This window comes from Heteronotia binoei, chromosome 9, assembly GCF_032191835.1.
Source record: "Heteronotia binoei isolate CCM8104 ecotype False Entrance Well chromosome 9, APGP_CSIRO_Hbin_v1, whole genome shotgun sequence".
Lineage (NCBI taxonomy): Eukaryota > Metazoa > Chordata > Lepidosauria > Squamata > Gekkonidae > Heteronotia > Heteronotia binoei.
In genome coordinates, this window is record NC_083231.1 from 55,086,122 (window position 1) to 55,104,891 (window position 18,770).

At 42.0% G+C, this 18,770-nt stretch overlaps 1 protein-coding gene across 1 annotated transcript in view; it reads left to right on the top strand.

The window, feature by feature from the left end:
- The window catches only part of DCHS2 (dachsous cadherin-related 2), a 181,204-nt gene that overhangs the window by 147,667 nt on the left and 14,767 nt on the right, over positions 1-18,770 (top strand). The window contains exons 14-16 of the mRNA XM_060246623.1: positions 3,649-3,759; positions 14,991-15,202; positions 15,923-16,074. Coding sequence (XP_060102606.1) covers positions 3,649-3,759; positions 14,991-15,202; positions 15,923-16,074 — 475 coding nt within the window. The remainder of the gene's footprint in view (positions 1-3,648; positions 3,760-14,990; positions 15,203-15,922; positions 16,075-18,770) is intronic.

The window sequence follows — 18,770 nt, forward strand, 5'->3', positions numbered from 1 at the left end:
GTTCACAAATATGCCTTTATAAAATATGTCCACGCACAATTGTTATCTATATAGCATATATTCAAATGTTGCTAAAGTAGTAAAGTCCTAGGTCTATTGGATTACTGGAGGTGTGCATGTATTTTTCCAGTGCTGTAATGTAAGTCTTTTAGGAACAGTAAGAGCATGGATAGTCCATTTTAGTTGACCATTAGTTAGTCTCCAGGAGATGGGCAAATAGTTTAAATGTTCATAAGCCTTCTCAGAGATGAATGAATACTGTAATACAAAATTGATATGAGTAATTACTTCTGACAATTTAACTAGAAGCAAAGAAATATTTATTTTTGTCTTTTATTTTTTCCTGTTGTTTTGGGGTAGAAACAGGTTTGTGGTGGGGTTACAACCCTGTGGTGCCTCCATTTTACCCTATGGGAATCAGTCTCCATAGGGAATAATGGAGTGCCCAGCAGATGCTTCCCTCCCCCCTGCACTTTCTGATGACCCTGAAATGGGGGAAGGGCCTCCAAACCAGAGGATCCCCTGCCCCCAAAAGGGGATTGGCAGCCATAAACCTGACATATTATTATGAAAAATATATTTATATAGTTAGCATGAAGACAGACAATTTAATGAAAATATACCACAGATCAAATAGCAAACAAAACAAAAAAGCTAACTTTGTCTACCTAGCTTTGTCAGGAGCTATGTTAGGTGGCGAAGGCCTCTAATGTGCGCCCTACTGTCTCAACAATTACAAAGCATAGTAGGAGTAGGTTAAAGTTGTCAGGCTCAAGTCCTCACTCCAAAAATGCTCCAAAATGAATCCCAACAGACTAACAGTTTTTGCTTTGTTTCAGATAAACCTTTTTCCAGGGAATATTTTGGTTTTGTTGTCATTCCAAAAGGAATTTGGCTGATGCTCTGTTCCTTTAATTTTTGATGCCTCTTCTCAGTCAGTATGGAGTATCCAATTCAATATATTTTCTCACCTGGACAGTTATGCTAATCTCATATCATTTACTTCATGGATGTCATAGCCATTGCTAACATTTAGCTCACATTAATCACTGGACAGACATATGGAGTACTCAATAGAGAGAAAAAGCAATGTGAACCTTGGTGGATGGTGATATTTTGTATTTATATTTGAGTGCAATATTGTAAGAATTTAAACACAAGAATTTCAGTAAATTTATTTTATATATTTAGTTATTGACACGGTGAGATGTTCAGTTTCCAGATTTGCAGTCTATTTTCCTTTGGTCCCATTTAACTCTCTAATCCCATTTGGGGCAGGGGATCCTCTGGTTTAGGCTCTCCCCCCACTTTAGTGTCCAATAGGCCCTCCATTATACCCCATGGAGACTGATTCCAATAGGCCAGGGGTGGCCAACGGTAGCTCTCCAGATGTTTTTGCCTACAACTCCCATCAGCCCCAGCCAGCATAGCCAATGGCTGGGGCTGATGGGAGTTGTAAGCAAAAAACATCTGGAGAGCTACCATTGGCCACCCCTTCAATAGGCTATAATGAAGAATCAGTGGGTCTTGGGGGGGGCTGTTTTTTTGTGGGTAGAGGTACCACATTTTCAGCATAGCATCTGGTGCCTCTTCTCAACCCCCCCCCCCCAAAGTTTCAAAAAGATTGGACCAAAGGGTCCAATTCTGATTCATGAAAGCTAATGATGGAATAAATGGTGGTCTTCATGATGCTACTACACTCCTGTTTTGCTTTGGAAAATCTGCTCTTTTCTCATAGGCATGGAATCCAGCCCATAATTTGCTGAAGATTGGTCTAAGTTTTCCGATGTAGATGTTGCTAAGGTAACTCTGATCACTGATCAGAATAATGGTACTTGTGATTCAGTAATACGTACAGCTGTTTCACACCTCTCGGTTCCACCTTTTACTTCTGAATGGATTCCCATCATTCATGTATTCTGCTTGTAATTTCCTCTCAACATCTGAGCCTTTGCAAAGGGCATCATGTGTATTTCCTACATAAATGTTATTGCTTATGTGGCTAGCTTAGAAGCAAATAGCAAGGCAATTAACATTTCCTTTGTTGTTAAAAAAGAAATTATAGCGTAAAGTACTAAACATGGATTGTTTTGAACTAGCAGGAAAGCCAAACTAGAAGGATGGTACATTCCATCTCCAAAATGAAAGTCTGTTTGTATTTACAAGATGTTTCCTGTAATATAATAAAATCTCATTTGGAAAAGGTCAATGTACAGTAACCTGAATCTATCACAACTGATTAAAATCAATTTCCATGTTGCAAAATTGGTTTCACAACTGGCAGGCTAATTCTTGACAAAATGTTGTTAAAAATATATCATGCTAAATATTTTTTAAACTTGTGACTGTTAAATATGCTATGCTTGGTCAGGATAATGTCTTGCGTTTAATTTATTCTTCCTGCCTGTATTGCAAACTGTGTTTGTTGTGTCTGTTTCTGTGACAGACCAACTTTCTTCTGGACAGTTGTATGCTTTCTCTGATATTAATAGCAAACTGTGCATATCTTCATGATGCATCACCAAGTGCTAGTTTTTACCACACTGAAAAAGTGTATCCTGATGAAAATGTTGACACCCTCTTGCAGTATGGCATGGGACATCTGCTCTTTGAGAAAAATTACTCACAGGCTTATGATTCTTTTGGATCCTAGCTGACATTTTGTTTTTCTTTACCTAATAGTCCTCCTGGAAAAGAACATTTTTTTCCCTCACCTTTCTAATTACTTGAGAATTCTTTCATGATGCCCTCATTAAGCATTGATATCCCCAGTTCTTTCTGCCATTCATTGTAACAAATGTATTCTAAATCCTCTGTAATCTTTGTTTTTGAATTCTACAGTTTTCCAAAATATGGACTGCTGGTGTTCAGTGAGCAGTTTTATGAATGTGCTGGATGGCTGAGCTGCTAAGCACTGTTTTAGAGAACCGGGGGGGGGGAGAACCCTCCTCTTTTTACTTGCATGTAATCATGCGCTTACTCATCCCCTCATGCTCAGAATCAGTTAGTTACTTTTGATATAATGCTAGCCCCAGTTGCTTGTAACATCTGAACTGACAAACTATGGCTGACAGTTGTAGTTCAGAACATGGGTGTCCACAGGGAAGGTAAGGGGGTGCTTAACCCTGAAATGTAAATGTGCTGATTTTTAATGTACTTTGACTCATACAAACTTCCAACTAGAGGTGTGTTGTGATCTTTGAGCAATCCCCCCCCCCCCCCCAATCAGCAGTAATTTCTGCAGGTATTCTTGGTTTGGAGAACAAAGTGTAGTTTGCCAACTGAGATATAAGGGCACTAAATTGGAAGTCACTAGCTGTAACATCCTAAGCAGCGCCACCTGTCTAAACCTATTGACTTGAATACTTAAGATGGCACTGTAATTGACTCTGATATCGCCAGTTCTTTCTGCCGCTCACTGTAACAAATGTGTGGGGAAGGAGCACATGATTTGTTCATGGGATGCCAAACCCTAGTTTGCAGTTACATTTGATCTATACTAAATCACAGTTATAACAGTGCATAAAGTTCTCCAAACAGAAGGTGAATTCCTAAATTTTCAAAGTTTGACCTCACATGGAACAGGTTAAGATAAGCTCTTTTGAAGTTTTAGTTATGGCAGGTTTTTTTTCTTTTTTGTGCTTGTAGGCACTTCTGTTTTCACCCTTCCTGCTTATGACCATGGCTTGCTGGGAAAGAATTTAAAGTACACCCTCATCAGTGAGCATGAAGACATTTTCTCCATCCATCCCATCACGGGTAAATCAACCTATTTATTTGCAGCTGTTCTAAAACCGTTTGAGGCGTTAGCAGAATATTTTCCACATTGGAATTGTGATTGCTTTTGTACAAACATTGTACAAACATTATCTCAGTGGTTAGTGTTAGTTTATTTAAGCAACAGTAGAAGCTAGCCTTTGTTCTCTGACCAAAATGTGTTGCTACAAAATTAGACTTTCATAGGATTGATTTTTCTCCAAAACTGTCTGAAGATTCAGGACCTGAGTCACACTCCCATAGCGATAATGGTGACCAAGCAAACAGTGTAGTAAAACTGAGATAAAAGAGCCTGATGCTTAATTTGACATAGTTTTGCACAGGAGTTATCTGGCTTAAAAAAGAAAAAGAAAATTAACACAAACTTGCTTGTCTTTTGCTGCATTTACCATCCATTAAATGCCACATTTTAGTATCCAGGCGTCCTTCCTTCTATTCTCTATGCAAAATGGTAATAAAAACGTACTGAAGAAATTCTATCAAAAGGCTATATGTATATGCAGAAAGAGCACTCTTGACTCCTTATTTGTTTAAAATAATGATTACAGTGTAGTGAACTCACATGTGTTTGCATTATTCAGTTACTTTGTTATGGGCAAGAAAAATGGGTTTTTATGTGTGTGTGTGCATATGTACCAACATGCATAAAGGGAGTTCAGGAGCCATTGTGCTGCTCCCACCACTGGTGTACATCCAGAGGTACTGGCTCTGTCCCCCGTTAGCCTTGTCCTTATGCACATGCAAGGTCCATCTTTGTGACTGGTATTTGATGGGAGGGAGCTTTGACTCTCAAAAGCTTGTAGCTGGAAAATCTTGTTGATCTCTAAAGTACTACTGGACTGTGATAGCCCTGTGATAAACTATGTTTGAAAAGCATCATGTGTACAGGGTCTCAGTGTGTAGGATTTCTGTGTATGCACACATATGTGCCCACTGCTGAACAAACACACTTAGAGCAGGGCTGGGCCAGCATGCTCTGATGTCATGTAGGGCAGGGATGGGGCCAGTGTGCCTGCTCCTACCCATCTCTGCAGATTGGTTCTGTATCCAGATCTTTCAAATTTTAAGTGAACACATGTCACATAGCTGTCAACCCTCCCAATATCTGCAGCCATGTTGTCAGTGCAGCTGAACTTTTTACACCTCTCTGTCACTTCCCAAAATGTTTCCTCCATGGAAGTGTTTCCTCTCACAGTCTTGCACAATCCTTGTTTAAGGCTACTTCTATAAAATTTGTAGTCCAGTTCCCCCAGATTTAATGGAAGTTCATCTTACCACTGTGCTGCTCTCAGTGTTAATGCTTCCCTAGTCCTCCAGAGGAAGAGAATTGTATCTGAAAGACTAAGACACAGTATGTGCAACATGTAAGCTTAACTTAGCAAATTCTGGATTTAGAGACCACAAGTGAACTTCCCAGCTCCCAGATGTTAGCCAAATTGCCCTCAAGTGAGGTACAGGAATTAATTTAGGTGGGCAAAGATGGCAAAATTATCAGGGTCAACAACCTGTGTATACCAGAGTGGTTTTTCCAAGAGCCCAATCCCAATAATGAGGAGATGGTAAACTTAAATGGGTATTTATTAGGAAAATAGTTCAAACATTCAGAAAAATAAAAATCACACCCACAAACACAGTCGTAGGAATAATAGCAGGAAAACTGGATAGAGAAACACATGAGGACAAAACACAGACAGGGTACATACTTTACCTCTCTTGAAGGCTGAAGAAGGAATGGTCCAGTAGTGAAGACTATAAGGGGGAGGCAGAGATGACAAGCATCACTTGCCATAATAGGGCCCAATTAGGTAAATAAATAAATAATAAATAATTTTTTTATTTATACCCCGCCCTCCCCGCCGAGGCAGGTAATTGGGGATGGCTCAGGCAGCAAAATGGGGATACTGTAAGAGACACACCTGAGTGGTCAAGCACATGGCTTTTTATAACCAGATTCATATCCCCAGCCAATGATATCACATAACCCCTGACATAGAGGTCAGATGACCTGTGACATTGCTACATGTGACCCCTGATGTCATTGTGGGGGCAGGCTCCCAGGGAAGTTTGGAAAAAGGGTTAAGGGTATTGATGGAATTACCTTATCTAAACAAAGAAGCATAGGTGGGGAATTTAGAGTCAAATTGCTATCTTTTTGTAACACCATAGCAAATTCAATTTGGATGGCCTGCATGACAGGATTAAGTCTTGGGCAAGTTGGCTACTTCTTTATGTCCAGTGATCTCCTCAGTTGTTGACAGGAACAGTCTTTTGTTACATGTGCGGACGTAACACCAAGTCCTTTGTTAACTGCCTTGACACACCTGGAGTATGTGGTGTTCTTGCCTGGCTCTCATGTTGTCCAGCAGGAACAAGATGGTTGTTGTTTAGGATCTCCTCCATCATGGCTTCTGGTGAAGGCTGCTCTTGGGCGCTGTCTTCTGCTGCGTGACTTGGCAGCTTCTTGGGGAAGCCTGATCTGGAGTCCTTCTATACAGGGGAATGCTCACAGTCACAGCAATACCAGGAACAGGCAGGGAGCTGGCTGGAGACTGGTAAGGAACAATGCTGCATGATCCACACAGAGTAATAGTCCGTATGGGAGGTGACATAAATGCTTAAAGTCAAACAGGATTCACTGCCTGTAGACAGTAGGCAAGTGGGTATTGGGTATTAATGTCCATACTGGGTTAGTTCTTACACCAAATATTTTCTGATTACCACTGAATATTTGTAGAAGCGGTTTGCTTGTGCTTGCAGTGGCACAGGTCCATAACATAAGTCCATAACAACTAAGATTCCAGGGAGTCTGGTCAGAGCCAGAGTAAACACAGTCCATTAAAGATGGAAGAGGGGGCTCAGGCTTACACAGAGTTCTCTTTAAATCCTACAATAATATATCTCATTTTCTCTCTATTAAATAACATGGAACCTGGAAAATATAACAATGTGAGAAGTTCACAACAGATTTTCAAAAAGTAAACCACAACAAAAATACACAACTTGGCAGCACCAAAAAGATAAATTCTTTTTCACATCAGCCAAAGATTACTTCCCAGCCTCTTCTGACTCTTAATTGATAACTCTTGAAACTCAAGTCATTTTTATTTGATTTCTCTGAAATTCAGACACCTCCTTTTTCAGCTGTTTTACAGTAACAAACCTAAAACTTTATAACTGATTATTAAGCAGCTTTTATTCCAGAGAATTTATGATATGATAAACTGTTGGAACTGTTTTTGTGTAAAATGTAAAACAACCCTGTCATTGAAGGATATTGTAGTCTATCATGATTTATTGTAGCTACCAAATAGAAAAATACAACTAGGAGTCTACACCAAACTAGGGGAAGCAGCTATTCCATTTTCTCTGTTTTTGCTTCCTCCCCTCCCTCCCCCCACCCCTTGTCTCAGTTTCTCTCTGTGTTGTTTTTTTTCGCATTCATTCTTTCTCCCCCATCTCCACTGTTTCTTTTTGGGTTGAGCAGGGAAAAAATGTCTACAAAGGACACATTCATGGTGTTTCTGTGGAAAATCATTATACTGAAGGGGAATCCTGGCCCTGTGGTGATTATTGGGCTCCCACACATTGCTCGGACTGGGCACCACCCCTGCCCTTTGCCTGCACACCCAAGATGAAAGCTTTGAGAAGGCCCCTCCCTTCTAAATGCGCTGAGTCCTCATCTGAGAATGACTCACCTGGCAAAGCACTGCTGCAGGACTCATTGTGGGATAGCGTGGCTTCTGAGATCTTCTCTACTTGGCTCTTCTTGATTCCATGCAGTCAGAGTACATGACCTAGTCACCCAGTGCAGCCCCCACACTTGAAGTCAGGCAATGCTGAGTGCCCTTCTCTGTTCCCTTAAGATGTCCCAGTACTGCTGGGTCCTGCTGATGCAGGCATCCTGAACACTGAATCCCACTATTGGGAAGTGCTGCAATCCAGCACACCCAAAGAGGAAGGCCACAGATTGGTTGGAAGAATTAGGAGCCAAAACCAGGAAGATCTGTGCCCTTATCTGAGTTTATAAGATGAGCTGGCTCACTATCGAACAGCTAAAACAGCCCTTTAGTACTCAATCAAGTAAGCAAGCTGAAGAAGCAGAAAGATGTGATCAAATTTAAAGGGAAGAGTTGGCTCCCAACAACCAGCTGAGCCATAGGAGCACATGGCCGGTCACGCATCTGAGTGGCCTTTAAATCTCAATGAAAGGAAGCAAGCCAAAAAGGCAAGGAATATCTGATTGAATTTAAAGGGACAAGCCAGCTGCTAACAAAAAGCTGAGATGCAGGAGCACATGGTCCACTTATCAGCTGGAAAGCCCTTTAAACCCCAAGGAAGGAAGGCTAACAACAGGTATTGCTTTAAATCCCAAGGAAGGAAGCATTCCTAGAGTGCTTCTGATTCAAAAATGAAGAGAGGGCGAACTAGCCAGGGTGCAGGTTTAAATACCCACTGGGGCTCCACACACCCCATCGTCTCTAGCCACAGTTACGGTAGCAGCTGCCTAATTGCTGCTGCTAGCCCTACCCCTACCAGCCTGTAGGCAGCACAAACTTGTAACCAAGCTTCATTCTGCTTGCCTGCCCACCTTCCAGACTTCAATGGATGTCTTCTGGTGAGTCGGGACCGTATTTCTCTGTCCCCAACCCCATAACTCTCTCTTTTCCATCCAAACACCCACTCTTCCTCTCTGATTCTCCCTCTTCTAATGCATGTCAGTTTCTGGCAATCTCTGTCACCCACAACTCTTGCTGTCACTCTTTCTTGATCTGCCTTGCAATGCTTCTGTCTCTCTCTCTCACTCACACATACTCTGTCTCTTTTACCTTCTCTCTTTTTTGTTCTATCCCCCAATGTCTTCTGTCTGACACATACATGTTCATTTTCTCTTTCTTTTTGTCTTGCTCAGTCCTTTCATGCAGCCACCTTCCCCCCACCCCACAACCAACCCATCAGTGTGTGAATGGAGCAAGCAGCTTACACTGAGGCAGTTGAGGGGGTGGTGGTAGCAGTGCCCGCCCGTCTGTCTGTCTGTGCCTTCCATTCTTCCTGGCCTTATCCCCATCCCCTGCTCTGCCCAGGCTTCTCTCCCTGGTCACTCTAGCCCCTGTCTGTCTTCCAGCTCCCCAAGCTTTAGGGAATGGCATGGGGCGGGGGGAGGCAGTGCCTGCTCTCAGCAGGAGCTTGCCCGTTTCCAACCTCTTCCATGTGCTAAAAGGCAGGTGAATATGGGGCAGTGTAGTGATGTCTGCTGTTGCAGCTGATGTTCCTGTTTTGGGGGAAATTTAATCCCCTTCATTCATTTTTTTTAGAGTTTTCTATGTTGTTTTTTTAAAAAACCTGGATATTCCCCAAGTTTGTAGAAAGATATCCCTTGTGTAAATGTTGCTCTAATCCTCAGATGTAAGTATCCACAGATGATATATGATTGCATAGCCTCTATATGCATAACTAACAAGAGAGAGTACAGTTCTAGACCTGAAAGGGGAAGGGGGGCTCCAGTATCAAAATTAATGTTCACGTGCAAAAATACATGCTGTATAGTAGCCCATCAGGGAGAACGAAGTTGTACAGTATACTATGTTCACAGTACCATCATAACATGAAAAGTGTTTTAGTCTTGTCCATGAGAAGGAAAACAACTCCAAATATTGTGAGTGAACATTCAAGAATACATTTCTACACACTCCTGTTATATGTTCTCAAATATGGAAGATTTTTTATGTTGCAAGTTTTACTGACTGCTACCTTGAATCTCTAAGATGTTGGTGTACTATGCCATCTTTTCCAGCCATGTCAGACATGTAGAAATCTGTTTCTGTATAGGTGTCTGTTTTTCCAAGTTCCCAGTCAATTTCTTATCTAAATCCTCTCCAATCTTCCATTGGCTGAGGGATGTGCATCAACTATTGGCCCATCAACCACCATTCAGGGTTTGTTGCATTCCATTGGCTGAGAATTGAGGCACTGCTTTGCAGAAGAGAGTAAGAAAGTTCCCTCAGTTGGCTGATAGAGGGAGGAATGAAATAGTCACAGAAAGCCTTCCCAAATTGGCTGAGGGCTCCTCCTCCTCTGGGGAGCCAAACAGCCAGAAAGACATAGACAAAAAAAAAGGCATGCCTTCCCAGTAGAACAATGATATTTTATTCTAGATAGAGAGAGAGGAAGAGAGAGAATGTGGTGTCCTATGTTTAAGCTTGGGCCACTGGGGAAGCTGCCTTTTTATTCCCTCAGTACCTGTTGCTAGCCAACCAACTTGGTTCTGTCAGTAAAAGGTGTGGGGGGAGAGGCTCATTCAAGGCCTATTTTGGCCTTTGAAGGAGAACTCATTGGGGCCACTTCTGACTATGGTTGCCAGTTCCATGTTGGGAAATTCCTGGAGATTTTGTGGAGGAGTCTATGGAAGCCACACTTTGAGGAGAGATAGGAGATGCCCCAGCTGGGACCCAATCTCCAAAGCAGGTATTTTATCCAGGATGAGGAGAGAAATCTGTTGTCTGGAGTTGAGTCGTGATACCATGAGATCTTTAGCCTCCACCTGGAGGTTTCCTACCTTGGGCCTGGTAGCACCTTCTGGGTGACTTAATGCCATCTGACTGACATGACTTAAATAGGCTCCTGTTCAGCAGTGACCCCCCTATGACAGCCACTGTGAGGTGACAGTCTGGGGTCTTGCTGTGGAAGCTGACTGGGTGATTTTAGACCACTTTCAGGTAATCTACGTCACAAGGTTGTTATGCTGATCAAAAGGGGGAGAGAAAATTGATGTAAGTTGCTTTGGTTGCCACTGCAGAGAAAGACTACCTTTTTCTTATGTGGAAGCTGCAGGGAGGGAGGAGATAGAAAGCTGAAGTCAGAGGGGCAGATAAGGGTAGGTTATTGGTTATAGCTGTCTTCTCAACATACCTTGCCTCCCTCTATCTTTCCCTTCTCTCCCTGCCTGCCCCTGCCAAAGCCATGACACTCACCCACAGCAAATTTCTAGTACCTGTTATATTTGTCCCCACAACAACATTACTAGTAGTCTATAAGTCATTTGAGATTGCTGATTTGATTCACTGTACTTTTCATGGAAAAAAAACTATTAAGACATAAATGATGATCACTCTGGTAGAATGACTGGTAACTTCCCTTTAATTCTCCAATTTAGTTTGCGATTTTTTTATATATAGTATTAAACCTCAACAAAATTACAAATATTCAAGTGAAGAGGGTTTAAATGTTCTAAATATATTTGTGGAAAATGCATTGTAATATAAAGTATGTCTTTTCAAAAGTTCTCATATAAACTATCCACAGTCTAGATTTTATTAGTAAAGTTTCTGTGTGCTAAGTGAATACCATCTGATTGCTGAAAAGTTTAAAAACATAACTTCCTTTTGGATCTGGAAACAGATTATACTGCTTAGTTAAACCTCAAGTATGTTTTTTAATAATCAATTATTGTATTGACATGACTGTCTTATTTAATCAAGCACACATTTGGAAACATTTACCTAAGATGTTTTCAGCAACTGTGTTGCTAATTGAAAAGAATCAAGATATCCACATGCTGGAAAACTTTATTATCTAATACATCATACCCATTTTTAATCTCCAAGGTACCTCAGGGTAAAATATGTGGTTCTCCCTTCCCCATTTTATCCTCATAAAATCTATGAGTAGGCTGAGAGCATGTGACTGGCTGAGTGGAGATTTGGACTCAAGTCTCCCAAATCCTAGCCTAGCACACTAATTGCTACATAATATAAATAGAGCCCTGCTGGATCAGGCCAATAGTCCATCTAGTCCAGCATCCTGTCTTACAGGGTGACCAACCAGTTCCTCTGGATGGCCAACAACAAGACATAGAGGCCAGTGTGCATCACCAACGTTGAACATAATTTGCCATATTGTCACCCAGTCAGCCTTGGTTTTCACCATCCTGAATAATTCTGTGTCCTTTGCAAACTTGGCCACTACACTATTCTGACTCTCACTGTGTTGGCAGAATAAGGTATAAATTTCACTTCATTCATAACTACCAAAGGATTTCTTCATCTTCGGTTGTTTTATTATTCTTTTAAATTATTTTGAGATATGATAGGAGAAACCTAGGGTTGCCAGTTCCAACTCAGGAAATATCTGGGGACTTTTGGGATGGAGCCAAGTTGTGATAAACATGATTGGAGTTCTGGCCACCACATTTAAAGGGACTGCGTTCCTTTTAAATGCCTTCCCTCCATTCCTTCTTTTGGGGCTCATAGAATTGGACCCCCCAATCTTTTTGAAACTTGGGGAGAGGGATTGAGGAGAGGCAGCAGATGATCTGCTGAAAATTTGATGCCTCTACCTAAAAAAAGAGTCCCCCCTGAGCCCCAGACACTCACGAATTGATTCTCCATTATATCCTATGGGAACCTATCTCCATAGTGTATAATGGAGTGCCCAGCAGATATTTCTTCTGCCCACACACCCTGCTTTTAGATAACCTGAAGCAGGTGGAGGGTCTCCAAACCAGGGGATCTCCTGCACCAACTGGGGATTGGCAACCCTAAAGTTTCTGAGTGTTCATTGTTTTTGATGAAATGCTTTCAGCCTGGAACTAGACCAGCAATCCATATTCCCCTTTATCAATATCCCTTCTTACTCTGCTGTCTCAGTACCATTTAAGTGTAAGAAGTATAACCAGAGTACCAGCAGCTACACTATGAGAAAGTTACTCCATCCCTGGCTGTTGTCTAGGAATTCTTTGCATTGATGCACCTGTACTCTCATATCATCATATGAATGGGTTTTTAAAAATTCAGAAAGGGAAAGACAGCCATTGCAGTTTTAAGTTGTCAGCACATTGTAGTAACAACTCTTAGGACTCTTAAAGTCAACTGGGGCAGTTCTTCATGGTTTACCTACGAGCTGGAATTCTAAACCATGGTTCATTTCCTAGTATAGAATCACAGTTTGTAGGAAAGAGACAGTATGGAGGTATACTGGACAAAATGGAGGTATACTGGAGACTTACAGAATTAAAACACCTTCCATTTGTATTGGGAAGAGGCAGAGAGAGCTTTAATTACATTCAGGTTCATTACCAGTGGACAGTTGTTTGTGATGTCTGAATGCATGGCTAGTTTTCTATGTGGAGAGATTTTATTGGTATAAAGTATGTCACACACATACCCCGTGAAATTAGGCCTGCCAATCCCCAGGTCCCAGCGGGGTTTCTTCCGCTTTCCCAGGCTCCTTCCCGCCCCGAGTCAGCTGGCCGGCGGGGGGAAGCCCCGCCCCCAGAGGACCATGTGCCTTTCTACCTCTGGAGGCTTCAGGCTCCGATTGAAAGGCTTCCTCTTGGAATGGGGTGTCTGTGTTACTTTGAAGAAGTTGGCAGCAACTCGTGAGTAGAGAGGCTAATCCCTCGCTTTGGAGTTGCCAGAAACGGGGAGGGGGGGAGGGGGAGAGGGAGGGAAATGTCTGCTGAGCACTTCATTATTCCCTAAGTGGAGATCGATTCTCATAGGGTATAATGGGGAATTGATCTGGAGGTTTCGGGGGCTCTGGGGGAGCTGTTTTTTGAGGTAGAGGCACCAAATTTTCAGTATAGTATCTAGTGTCTCTTCCCAAAGTACCCCCCAAGCTTCAAAACGATTGGACCAGGGGGTCCAATTTTATGAGCCCCAAAAGAAGGTGCCCCTATCCTTCATTATTTCCTATGGAAGGAAGACATTTTAAAAGGTGTGCTGTCCCTTTAAATGTGATGGCCAGAACTCCCTTGGAGTTCAATTATGCTTGTCACACCCTTGTTCCTGGCTCCACCCTCAAAGTCTCCTGGCTCCACCCCCAAAGTCCCCAGATATTTCTTGAATTGGACTTGGCAACCCTACGTGAAATGTGTCACACACACACTCACACACACCGTGAAATATGGATTTCTGCCAATTAACCTCCATTTACTTCATTTTTCCACTTCCTTCCCCAGTGCATTCTTAGAATTGTAGTCAGACTGGTGCTTGCACAGGGGTCTACCTTTACCGTTTTTTTCTGAAGTACTAGGTTTGAGTCCAGTAGCAGTGGAGACCAACAGGATTTTCAGGGTATAAGCTTTTGAGAGTCAAAGGCACACTTTGTCAGATATGAATTGTAATTTCCAAAACATTTGACATTAAGAAGTGCAGTTCCCAGAATGCTCTGGGGAGGCAAAGAGAGAGCACCTGATGTATTCGCGCAATGTAGCTTCAAGAATACCTGCCATTAATTCCAGCTGTTAGGGGAACTTTAATTCCCTGAGTGAACTGAAGGGAACCAGGTAGAATTTGAGGAATAAAGGAAGATGGAGAAGGCACTTCAGGAATTTTTCTCTCCTTTAGGCTGCCTCATGCTGCCACTGCATAATTTCCCATTAGTAGGATATATAAAGTTGAGTTTGTCAAAGAGATGAGGGGAGAATTTTTCTCTGGCTCAATTCCATCCAGGTCAGAAAGGTACTTGGCAGCTAGGAAGCTTGCCTTATACTCTAGCCAAAGTAGTACATACTTTGATACCATTTTCTAGATCTTGTGGCTAAGAAGGAAGCAGTCATAAGGCTATAAACTCCAGAGTCTAAACTTAATGTTTGGAAGTTAAGGAGATGGCAGAAGAACTGAGGTTAGTAGCTATACATCAGTGATTGTGCAGAATTATTCCACTCTAAGTCAGTTGGTTTCATTGGAGTTGGACTGGAGTAACTGTATGGAATCACACATGCTGATGCTAGCTATACAACTTTGATGCTATGGTGCTAACCAACAAGACTTTGCAAGTTCATAGATTAAGAAAATTGACAGTGCTAATGAATTAATTTATTGAAATGCACCTACCAACATGGAGACCTCTGGAGTAAACTCATTACGTTGATAAAGGTGGAGACAAAATGAAGGCTACTGGGGTAGTAACGATTCAGGAAGGTAAGAGTATGCCATCAGCCATCATCTAAAGCTCTTGCAGCAGCTGATCTTTGGCTGCTGTGCTTCTTGCTTTAGTCTAATAGGGAACAGATGTTCTCCCACTCTTGCATAGATTGTTTTTTTGCCAGATTGCCATTATGGTTTTAATTTATGCACACTGATTTGGAGTGTGATCAGTGTGAGGAAATGAATTCTAGATTTACAGTTTTGTTGGTTTACTATGCAAAAAGTAGCACCATGTTTCTTAACATTTAACTACCTTTGTGGGGGGGTTTGTTTCATTAAAATATATAGGTGTAATCACAGTAGAGAAACCAGAATTTCTTGACTATGAAGTCAGGCAAAAGTTACATTTTACAATCGTAGCTGACAATGGCCTGAGCTCAGTGCTGTGTGGAATGACAGTATTGATAGAAGACATGAATGATAATGCACCTCAATTTCAACAAAGCTGTTTCACAGCATCAGTGTGGGAAGGCCAACTCTACAGCACATACATCATGCAGGTAACTTCAAATATGTGTTTAAACTATGTTTTTCCAGTTAGGGATAGTCATACTTTATTTGGACATTTTCATGAACTTGATCTATTTGAAAAAAAAAAGAAAATAGAAAAACATTACATTGAGGACTACTTAGTCCAGTGGTTTCTATCTAGAGGCTAAATTCAAATCCTGTGTTTTTAATTAATATTTTAGTGCGCTATAAATAAATTGACATATTTTGTTTAATCCATTTTAACGTTGTTCTATTTCCAACTTTGTGGTACCCAATTCAGTTGTTATGTTATGTATTCCCAGTTTTTGTTGTATTCCTTTTGCATGCAAATTGGGAGGGATGGTGGCTCAGTGGTAGAGCATCTGCTTGGGAAGCAGAAGGTCCCAGGTTCAATCCCTGGCATCTCCAAAAAAGGGTCCAGGCAAATAGGTGTGAAAAACCTCAGCTTGAGACCCTGGAGAGCCGCTGTCAGTCTGAGAAGACAATACTGACTTTGATGGACCAAGTGTCTGATTCAGTATAAGGCAGCTTCATATGTTCAAATTCAAATCTGGGAGCTCTCTATGTGCCATAAGATAAGCTGCTAAATGGGCTACCACAACAGCCTTTGGTCAAGTACAAACTGTAATACAGACAGAGTATATCAGTTGGTAATTCAGTAGCCCATTTATGTTCCAGAATGTAAATTTCACCATTTTAGGATAAGCATGAATTTTGTTCCCATTCAGATCTATGCAACAGACCCTGACAGTGGAATAAATGGAGAACTTAAATATTCAATTTTTTCTGGCAACACAAATGAAGCATTTCTCATTGATTCAGCACAAGGAATTATATCAGCCAACATAGTCCTTGATCGGGAAGGCATTTCATCATACAGGTTTGTTTATAATCAATACATCTAATTCTTGGCATGGCCTTGAGGCCATGAACAGACCAGACAGATCTTTCTACAAATCTGAGGAAAGCCTCTGGCTTGCAGAAATATCTGTAATCTTAAAATAATACACTGGGGAAGTTAACCCAACCCCTCAAATAAAAGAAGCAGTTCCCATAGCTTTAAGAAACAAATGCCCTCTGTTGTCATTGGCAGTCAACAACAACAACAGTTTTGCCAGTGTTCAGGTCTTGGTTTTTGTCAGTAAAAGGTGAGCAGAGGAAGAAGGGCCAGGCTTGGCAGCAACAACTGAGCAACTTGTATGACCCACCCAGGCCTGGCTGCTTGCTGCTCTTCAACAGCAGCTGACCCATGAAAACCAGTGTGGTGTAGTGTTCAAAGTTTCAGATTAGGTTGTGGGGGGCTCAGATTCCATTCACTGCTCTGCTGTGGAAATTCATGGATGACTTGGGGACAGACACATATTCTCAACCCAGTCTACTTAATGGGGTTGTTATGAAAATAAAGCTGTTTTGGGTGCCTGTTGTGGACATAAAGCTGTTTTGGGTGCCCATTGTGTGGGAAGACAGCAGGAAAAAGGTAGAGGATATGGGGGCTGCCAGGAGGAGGAAAAGAGGGAATAGTGCAGGGAGCGGGTTAAAGAAGAAAGTGAGATTCCCACCCCCACAACAAGTTGTAGATTCCCCTCTGCACAACTAGGACCAGCTCAGCAGTTTTCCCGAGCCACACAGCAGCAGTGTTGAATGGCTATTTAAAAAAAAATAAAGCAGAGTCTGAGATCAGAACACAGCTGCAGAGTGAAGGAATGGCACCTGGCTGCCCTTCAGTTGTTTTTCATGCTGAAACAGCATGAGGAACAGTGATTTTCCTTTTTTTGCTGCTATAATGAGGGAATACCCCCCACATGCTGTTTTGGTACAGAAGATGGCTAGGGAAAGACAGGAGCCTTTCCTCCCCACCTGGTGGTATTCAGGATCCAACTCTTTAAAAAATACTGTCTGATTTGGCCCTTACCCCTCCAGTTTTGTGAAGCCAAAGGAAATTTAGACCAAGCAGGCCCATCTGAATCTTTCCACCATAATTACTTTGTTTTCATTTTCCACTTCACATACTCTTTTAGGTTTAGGCATCCCACAATGTTAATATTTTTAAATTTTTCATCTGCAGTGACTTGTTTAAAACTTCACAGTTTCCCTCCAAAACACCAAGACTTGGAGATGTATCTATGAGAGAGTGAGTGTGCACACATGTGCATATGTGTCAAGGTTTTTCCCATTCCAGAGTATCCCTGTCCTTCCCAAACAAGCTGAAGATAATTTATCTGCACTATGTTCAGTGGCTCCACACTTGTCCAGTGCTTTTTTGTAGTTACTTGCAAATTAAGCTTTCCCAGGAATTCCCATGGAGCATGATACTTGCCCCTAGCTGCCAGGATTCCAGTCAGAAGGGGTTCCAAAATCCATCACTAAGGAAGAGGGAAGACCATGCTGTAACCCTAGGAAAGTGGCAAAAGATGTTTTATAAATGGCTGTTGAAACAATTTGGCAAAATGATTTTTTTTAAAATTGACACTTCTGTAGTTGTTTATTTTGTATGTATCACTGTAGACTACAGTATAAAACCAAACCATGCTTTGGTATACAGGCAAGCTTGAGATTTGTATGTCAAGTCATCCCATAATGTACTACAATCCTCACCTCCCACTTTCTGTTTTGCAGCAATTGATCATTAAATCCGGCATTCTATTGGATTGATTCATGGTTCCCAAACCAGGAGTTCAGGAAAATATACCTCCTATGAACCGTTATGGAGGTTCATGAAGTTTGAGGTGGGTTCGTGTGGGCTCTGAAGGCATTTAAATACCTATAAAGGCCTTCAGAGCTCACTCGGAATTCAGTCAGGCTGGCCTGACCCAGCAGTGGGCTCCGAGAGCATTTAAACGCCTCCAGAGCTCACTCAGGATGAGGCTGAACTTCTGAACCTGACAAACCGTGAACCTTCAACAAATCTCCATTTTCCTGGTTTATACCCTTCCCTACTGGAAATCATGGAGCTTTAGTTAAGTGAAGAACAACAAACCACAGTTTCCTGGTTTAGGTATAATAGCTGGCTGTGGGTTAGATCCTTTGGAGTGTAAGCAGCAAATATCTTTATGTGCTCCATAAAGCCATGCAACTTAGCAGTGGGTGCTGCGGTTAGGAGGAAGAACTGGGAGATATAAGTCTCAGACTGATTCCTCAGTAGCAGTTGCTCCACACGTGGGCTTCTGCTTGAGCCAGCTCAAGTGATCAGTTCCCCATCATTTGCTGCACAGGTGCCTTTTAATCTGCGGCTACCTCCCATTCGCCTTGCAGCCACCAGATCTGTTTTTTTGGCAATGCGGTCACCGCAAGGGAGATGGGAGGTAGCCATGGATCAAAAGGCTCCCTCACAGCAACTGGTGGGGAATTGATCACTTGAGCTGGCTCAAGCAGAAACCTGGAGGCAGAGCAATTGCTGGTGATGAATCACTTTCTGTCTTTCTCTCCCACCAATGCCACTTCTCCATTGGCACAAGGACAACATGGAGATTTTACTGGACTTCACCTCCTCACTCCATCTCCCCAGGCTGTGTGGTTTTTTTAAATTGATAACCACCAGGTTTTGGGAGGTCTCAGAGGGTTTGTGAAGGAATGGGG